Source organism: Triticum urartu, chromosome 3 (genome assembly GCF_003073215.2).
Source record: "Triticum urartu cultivar G1812 chromosome 3, Tu2.1, whole genome shotgun sequence".
Classification (NCBI taxonomy): Eukaryota; Viridiplantae; Streptophyta; class Magnoliopsida; order Poales; family Poaceae; genus Triticum; species Triticum urartu.
Window position 1 is genome coordinate 11,340,463 of NC_053024.1, and position 8,911 is coordinate 11,349,373.

General features: G+C 47.6%; 1 protein-coding gene across 1 annotated transcript; it reads left to right on the plus strand.

The window, feature by feature from the left end:
• Positions 1-512: 512 nt before the first annotated feature.
• Positions 513-4,382, plus strand: LOC125546478 (probable ubiquitin-conjugating enzyme E2 23). Its single transcript, XM_048710733.1, has 6 exons — positions 513-989; positions 1,080-2,192; positions 2,292-2,417; positions 2,652-3,008; positions 3,509-3,590; positions 3,664-4,382. Exons 1-6 carry the CDS (start codon positions 513-515, stop codon positions 4,380-4,382), a joined length of 2,874 nt encoding a protein of 957 aa, XP_048566690.1.
• The last annotated feature ends 4,529 nt before the right edge of the window (positions 4,383-8,911 follow it).

Here is an 8,911-nt window from a genome sequence, read left to right on the forward strand (position 1 = left end):
CAGTGAAGTCTGGAAGAGAGATTTTGTTCTAGCCGTCTAAGGTCAGGGGAAGAAACTATTAAGATGGGTTCTGCATCTCCGGAAAGAGTGTACTTCCCTCTCTCCATCTACCTTGCCATGAGACGGCGCTGCACGTCGCATGAGGCGGTGGGAATTTTCGATCGGGTGACGAGGAGAAACGAACGCATGTTAGACGCCTATGATATCGAAAAAGAAAAGAAAATGTATTGCTATCGTAGAAGGAACAAAATCCTCATCCGTATAAGGCTAGAACTCAGGATCATTTTTTTTTTCTATATATACAGTTTCCGTCGTGTGCGATCGATCTGTATTAAGCAGGCCGTGGTACTTGTCCGAGTAGTACAGGAATTCTAATACAATCCGTACGTGGTATATAGCATATGTACCTAGCACCACCGATCCGCCGGACGAGATCGGAAAGCAAGCAATCGGCATAAGGCCGCCAGCTTCTGGTACGTACGTACGTGCTCTCGCCCGAAAAGTCGGTTACGATGGACGTCGTCCCCGCGGCGGAATCTCCCAATCTTTACTTTCTCGACCTCGTGAGTTCCGGCCCCATGCTCATCGACCGAGGTCTCGTTCTCCCGGACGGCGAGGTGGACAACCACTATCTCCCCGTCGACAAGTTCGAGCTCCTGCGCATCGATGACAGTGTTGTGTACAAGAACATCGGCGACATCAAGGTGGTCGACAGGAGCCACCTGTACCCCGGACAGTTGGTCGGATCGGCCTCCGACATGGGCGGCCAAATCGGCGTCATCACCGGCGTCAACACCATGCTCAACCTGGCCAAGCTCGACAACAAAGGCCTGCCAATCAAGGTCATCAGGGGAGTGCCCCCATCTAGCCTGCGGCGCATCAGGAGCCTCAACCTTGGCGACTTTGTCGTGTCCGGGCCGTGGCTCGGCCGCGTCGTGGAGGTGTCGATCGACATCGATGTATTGTTCGATGACGGAGCCGTCTGCAGGGTCAGCGATGCGGAGTCCAAGAACCTTGTGGCGGTGTGTGAGAACCGCCACACCAGGCGTCGCTGCCAAATGAACAGCATATTCCACCAGGGGCAGTCCGTCGGCGGGCCGGACGCTTGTTCAATCTTCAAGGCGGCACGGTGGCTTAATGGCTATTGGCATCCTCAACGAGACCTAGGAACCATCATGACGCTGGAGACCTCTGGCGTCCTCGTCTACTGGGTTGCATCAATGCATTGTGGCACCGACAAGGAGCTACTGGAGGCATCCGCTCCTCCGGCCTACCAGAACCCAGACGATCTAACATTTTTCTGCGCCTCGTACGATTGCTGCTGGGGGCTTGCTGACCGCTGTTTTTTCCTTGAAACTAGTTCCAACGAAGGGGGTGCAGCTTGCTCTCCTGATCAACATCATGATGATGATGATGATGATGGGGAGGAGGAGGAATATAATGCATGCTCAGAGGACAATCAAGAAGAGTGTGAAGCATCAACCTCTCAGGTGGTACCTCCCACGAAGCAGAAAGATGCGAGGTTTTATCGGAAGCAGCTAAGGAAGTTTGTCTTTGAGGGCCATAGACGGGCACAACGGTCACAAGTCATGAGACATGTGGAGGTGGAGTTTCCCATGCTCGTCGCCAACACGTGCACCACCGTAGACGTGCTGTGGCAAGACGGCACACGGCAACAAGGCAGGCCTTCAGCGACCATCGTCCCCTTTGGGATCTGGAATGAGCAAGAGTTCTTTCCCGGGCAACACGTTGTCGCCAACCTTCCTGTTAATGCCACCGTTGACGCTATTGATGACATGACAACTATTAGTGTCAACAACGGCATTGCCGCACCTGGAACTAGACCAGCGGAGCGTGTGGGCATCGTCAAGAGCATGCAATACGAGGACCAGACGGTTTGTGTATCATGGTTCAAGACGCCAGGGCATCCTGATGAGGCTAGGGAGGTTGAGTGCGATGATACCGTCAGTGCTTATGACCTAAGATTGGACTCTAACCACTCTGCTTACTATGGTGATATTGTCATTCGTATCCTACCATCAGTATCAACAGATGACGGCAAAAGTGCACCCTTGTTACAGGGAAACAAGAAGAAAAATGCCGTTCCCGCCAATCTTTCATGGGTGGGGCGGGTAGTTGAACTTTCTAATGGGCACGTCCAAGTCAAGTGGGGTGATGGTAGCATGTCAACGGTACGTGGGTAGTTTCTAGTACCTTTCTTAGATCTACAACTATGTTACATTCTCTACTAAACTCATTAGTTGTTGTTGATTTGTTTGGGCGAGCTGCAGGTATGGCCCCATGAGATCGTTGTCGTCAATGACGAGAACTACATGGAGCTATGGCTTGAAATGGGCGACTGGGTAGAGGACGATGGCATTGATGACGCACCCGAAGAACCGGTTGCTGCCAACACGGTATATATCTATCTTTGTAAACATTATCCACTTGGGGACTATTTTAGTTTCTCCTGGTAGGCACCAAATTAAGTACTATTTATACTATGATGATAATATGATTTTATGGATGGATTCACCTCAATTGATGTGGCTATATGTGTTTTGACCTGAAACTGTAGGAATTTCTTCCGGCAGTCATTTTTATAGATTTTCACCTCAAATGATATGGCTATATGTGTTATCTGATTTTAGGACATTGATCTTCAGAATCTAGATAACGGTGTCGAAAGCGTCAGCACGACAATGTCAAGGACAAGACTTTTTGGTTCTTCATTCCGGTCTTTGCTCCAATTGACCAGCGACATGGTGGCTCGAGGTAAAGGATACTTGATGAACTGGCGATCATCGTTGTCGTCGTTGCCAAGCTCAGAGTTACCCGCGCCCGCAAACGATGATAGTATCGGTGGTGCTGCAGTGGGGACCAGCGATGCTGCTGTAGATGTGACCAGCCATGGTACCTGTTGCTCCGATGAATCGTTCTGCTTTCCACGTTTCGATGTACTGCAGATCAGCCCTCTGGATCACCACTACCTTGACACTACGGACCAGGTAATTATATACTCCCTCCATTTGTTTTTAGTCTGCATATAAAGTTTGGTCAAAGTCAAGCTTTGTAGAGTTTGACTAACTTTATATTAAAAAATATAAACATTCACAATATGAAATCAATATTATCAGATGCACCATGAAACTATTTTCATACCATATAGTTTTAGTATCGTAGATGTTCATATTTTTTTATATAAATTTGGTCAAACTTTGTGTAGTTTGACTTTGACCAAATCTTATATGCGGACTAAAAAGAAACGGAGGGAGTATGTTAGAAAATGATGAAGAACGTAAGTAACTATTAAGTTTAGAGTAAAGAAGGTTTACATGCACAATATGGTTTGTCTAACGCTGGAATCCATTTTACGGCATTCGTTTTTTAGTGCAAAACTAAACTCCCTAACTTAAAATTAGTAAATGACCACACAACATGTTACAAGTCATTACAAAACGTATTTTGCTAAATGTAGAACTTTAATCAACGCTCTTTTTTTTTCAAGGAAATGCAGGGCACTAGTCGTGCGAAGAGTTGGGCTAAAGCAGTGCAAAAGGAATGGAAAATTCTGGAGAACGACTTACCAGGTATGTGAATGTAGCTCAAAATACATGGTCCATATGCATGGATACAAATGAATATCCACTTATTTAATTGCAGAAACCATCTACGTGCGAGCGTTCGAGGACCGCATGGATCTGCTCCGGGTGGTGATGGTGGGCGCGAGCGGGACACCGTACCATGACGGCCTCTTCTTCTTCGATCTGCAGCTACCTCCTTCGTACCCAGATGCCCCACCGCAAGTGTATTACCACTCCTTCGGCCTACGCCTCAATCCAAACCTCTACGAGTCTGGTACAGTGTGCCTCAGCCTGCTAAACACATTCGGTGGCGAGGGCACCGAGGTCTGGTCCTCGACGGCGTCAAGCCTCCTCCAAGTCGTTGTCTCCATCCAGGGCCTTGTCCTCAATGACAAACCATACTACAATGAGACTGGCTATGAGACAATGGTCGACAAACCGGAGGGCCTCCGCAATGCGCTGCCCTACAGCGAGAATGCTTATCTGCTCACCCTCCGGACCATGCTACACCTTTTACGTCGGCCACCTCAGGGATTTGAGGAATTCATTAAGGAACACTTCCGCCATAGGGGAAGGTTTGTGCTCAGGACATGCAATGCGTGGCTGCAGGGAAATATTGTCGACAATGCTCATGCCACTGAAGTGAGTAGGAAGCAGCCGTGCTCGGCTGGGTTAAGGCTTGCACTCACCAACGTGGTGCCAAGCCTCATGGCGGCCTTCACAGAGATCCGAGCCGACGGGTGCGAAGAGTACCGTAGCTGTGAATCAAATTGCCATGTGCTCTCAGCAACTCACTAGACAGATGAATATGTGATTGTGAGACCTTTGGTACACCTACAGATTAGTTTGGATAGGGAGGGGGCTACGTCAAAATTGAAGGGGGGGGGGGGGGGGGGGGGGGGATTAGCTGAAAAGTGGGGTACGCAGATATATGATTTTTGGTGATGGTGGTGGTCTTGTAATCATTCACATTTTTGTTCTACAACAATTACATACTCCTGTAGGTTACGGATTTTGCTATGCTTATTAAACATGCTTCCCTTCTATAGCTATATAATAACTTCCAAAAGTCATAATTTTGGTTAATATATACATTTCTAGGAAGTTAAAGAGAGTAAACTGCGAAAGAAATGAGTTAAGGAAAACACTTTTTTTGGTGTAAAACTACAAATTAATTAAGATGGTTTTGTACTTAAAGTAGATCATAACCATGTTATAACAAGTGTCGTTCTGTTCTGAAATGATGGTTATGTACCTTCTCGCTGTTTCATGCTTTTTGTTCTACATTTGTCTGCTGTTAATTTATCATGCTAAATATTATAAAGAAAGTGATGCTATGGGGTATCTGCAATGCATGAAAAAAAATGTAGAACCACAATGATCGGAATTGTACATCATATGGCACTTTGATCAACAAGGTGCGCAATACCAAATTCTTCTAAGAACAAGGCTCCATGTAATACAACTACGTTCGGTAGGCTTCGAGCACTTTAGAAAGAATTTGATACATTTGGTAGCGCTCGACGAACCACACAGTTTAGCCATGATGTATTTCTCACAAAGAGACACAAAATACAAGTATTTGCTTCCAAAGGATATTGCAAGGGAATTAAATTCTTTGCTAATCAAACATGGCAGATAATGTGTACGATCCTCCGACTCCCGCAAACATCCATATACCAAGCCTAATAATCGAAGAAAAATCTACAAACTAATGAGGCGAACAGGCGAAAAATCGATCAAGAACAACACATATTAGGACATACAAGAACACCAAATTTTGCCAAACACCCATTGGTTTCACCTCATTAGGACATCTCCCAGGGCAACCCCCAATTTGGGGGCAGTCGCAGATCACACGGATGCGGGAGGTCCTTTTCCAACCGTATGCGCATACATTTCAAACACCTTTTCAGCAACCCGGATGAAATTCATGCAAAGACGGACGGATTTCATACAAACACGGCGGATTTTCATTAGATTTAGAAAAAAATGACGCTAAACCTATCCTACAGTGGCAACGCCCAACGTCCAAAACCTTCTCGTCCTCCATCCGTCGTCTTCATGTCCATGGTGATAAGACCGATGAAGTGAAGATGCGGCCTTCGGCGAGGAAGAGTAGAACATGGGAGACAGACTGGCCCACATGGGACACAAGGCCCTGATGCCTCCCGTGCCCTACTCATCCTCGAAGGAGTCCGCGCCTTGTCCGTCGCCGGTAGACGTGAGGTCCACGATAGAAATTGGTGGCGCCCGCGCTGTCTTCGTCTCACCGGGCCGCCAGCGGCGTATAGGAGGCGCATCTGCCGTTGTTCTTGTTCGCGATTGCCTGGAGCTGCGCCACCACGGCGGCCGCTTGAGCGTGGACGACATCATATATGGCACGCTGCTTCGCGATGAAGTTGGGGTTCGCCGCGGCCATAGCCGCCACGACCTTCTCGCTCGCGCGCTTGTTGTAAATCTGGCCCTCCGCCAGCCGGTGCTGCTCCAGGAGGAACAACGATACAACCTGTTCCACCTACGCCTGTTGGAATGCAGACAAAGGCGCCGGCACAGGCTGCACCTCTACCATGGCTACATTGTACTGCGCCTCCTCCATGGTGAGGCTGGCATGCACAGGAGGCGCGGGAGCCGAGGCAGTGTCGTCGGAGCCCGTCTTCATCGTGGTGTCGTCCTCGTCGCCGGAGACCTCGAGCAAGCTGGCCAGCAAGCCGGCCTCGATCTGCCTGGCACGGAGGCTCTGCCATGTGGAGGCAAGGACGGCCACCGCATGCTTCATCTCAGTGGAAAGTCCCTCTGTAGAATCGAAAGTATGTCTAGAGGGGGGGTGATTAGACTACTTGATCAAATAAAAATCTAGCCTTTTCCCAATTTTAGTTCTAGGCAGATTTTAGCAACTTAGCACAAGTCAAGCAATCAACCTACACATGCAATTCTAAGAGTATAGCAACGGAAAGTAAAACAATTACATATAAAGGTAAAGGGAGGAGTTTGGAGTGTGCAAACACAATTGGAGACACGGAGATTTTTGGCGTGGTTCCGATAGGTGGTGCTATCGTACATCCACGTTGATGGAGACTTCAACCCACGAAGGGTAACGGTTGCGCGAGTCCACGGAGGGCTCCACCCACGAAGGGTCCACGAAGAAGCAACCTTGTCTATCCCACCATGGCCGTCGCCCACGAAGGACTTGCCTCACTCGGATAGATCTTCACGAAGTAGGCGATCTTCTTGCCCTTACAAACTCATTGGTTCAACTCCACAATCTTGACGGAGGCTCCCAAGTGACACCTAACCAATCTAGGAGACACCACTCTCCAAAAGGTAATAGATGGTGTGTTGATGATGAACTCCTTGGTTTTCTGTTTCAAATGATAGTCTCTCCAACACTCAACTCTCTCTCACAGGATTTGGATTTGGTGGAAAGATGATTTGAGTGGAAAGTAACTTGGGGAAGGCTAGAGATCAAGATTTATGTGGTTGGAGTGGAATATCTTGACCTCAACACAAGTGTAGATGGTTCTCTCTTAGAAAATGTATGTTGGAAGTGTAGGCATATTCTGATGGCTCTCTCCATGAATGAAGAGTGGGTGGAGGGGTATAAATAGCCTCCACACAAAATCTAACTGTTACACATAAATCACCAAACTCGGTGGGACCGAATTATGAAACTCGGTCAGACCGATTTAGTTCTTGGATCACTTAAATGAAAAGATGTAGAGTCCTGAGCTTTGTGCTTGAGCCAATTCTTTGTCCTTAGAATTCTGAGGGATCCACTTTTCTCATTCATGCCATGCCCATCATTGAGCTTTTCTGAAATGTTTCTCTTTAAGTAGCATTAGCCCAATGAGTTATATGTTGTTAGGAATTACCAAAACACCCAGGGATAGTTGCACTTTCACTCTCCCATAAAATTTCACCGCCTGCAGTCATGGCGGATGCAGTGCAAGGGAGAGGGATGGGGATCAGGCTTGTGTTGTGGCATGGAGGTCAATGCGCGGCGCCGGAGTGGGTTTCTCGACCGGCGAGCCCTCTTAATGGTGGCATACGGACGAACGGGGCATTCAACGGGCATGGTAGATATGCGTCTCGTCTCGTCCAGTAGCACGTCTCCGGGCATTGAACAGGCGCGGACACAGAAGACGCGTTGCGGACGGCCCATTTTGGATGGCTCCCGTTGTCCTGACAATGCGGTCCGGATATATGTTGACGGTTTGATGGTGGGCGTTGGAGTTGCCCTTATACATTTTCTCTTCTTCATACTGTTTTCACTTCATCATACATGTTTCTTCTCATTATGCATGTTCTCTTCTTCCTCTTGTTCACCATGGAAAACTACTGCATCCACAAGACTGCTGAGTCTTCCAAGCTTCTCGGCCATGCACGGTACCCTCATCTACAGTCACGGCGTACTGCAGGCTACAGAAGATCGATGAGACTGTTCTACATTAGAAAGAACACCATTACACTGCAAGTGAAGGTGACAAACACAGACACACTTGGCCCCATGCCCAACCAGCCATCCATACAAAAGCTACAATCCACAACTTTTGATGTGCCCATCTCCAGGCCGTGAGGTGGGAAGCAATTCTTCCATCATCTAGAAATCACTAGGTTAAGGATGTGGCTTCACACACGCCACACGCAGTTCGCATGTCTATTACCTGGGTAAACTAGTTTGTGCTTACAAATTGGACCTTTCCAACGCGTATGATAGAGCGGACTGGGTTTTCTTGAAGCAGGTGATGTAAAAGTTGTGTTTCTCTCAGCGATGAATGAACTGGATTATGTCATGTGTCACATTGGTGAGATACAGGGAGAGATCAGGCGCGTTGTGGGATGAGTTGTTTTGTTTTTTGTGAGATGGGGATGAGTTTTTTAATAGATGAGGGAGAGGACCCACATGCAATGTAATAGTTGGTTCAGGTGAGGAAAAAAATTGGGATGGAGGTGAGGAAATGTTGCTACCGGAAATGAGCGTACAGGAACACCACAAGAGGCACGCAACGGCACGCCCCAACCCCTAGTTTATGAGCACTGATATAGGGAATCCAATCATATAGCGCATGAATTGGCAAAATGGGATTGATTGGCTCCTCCTAGTATTCGGGTTGACTCATCTCCAAAGGACTTGATTCCTCTACATGTAGGAGATGCAACAATTGTCATGAATGAATAAAAGAGCAATGAAACCGGAAATCCAATTCGGCTCCCGGGTGCATGTGCTCTTGCGTGCGATAAATGATTTTTGAAATGTCAAAAGGAATACCAAAAAAAATATTTGTTCATAGCCACAGCCAAATGCTACCTGCAAATTTTTAGGTCAA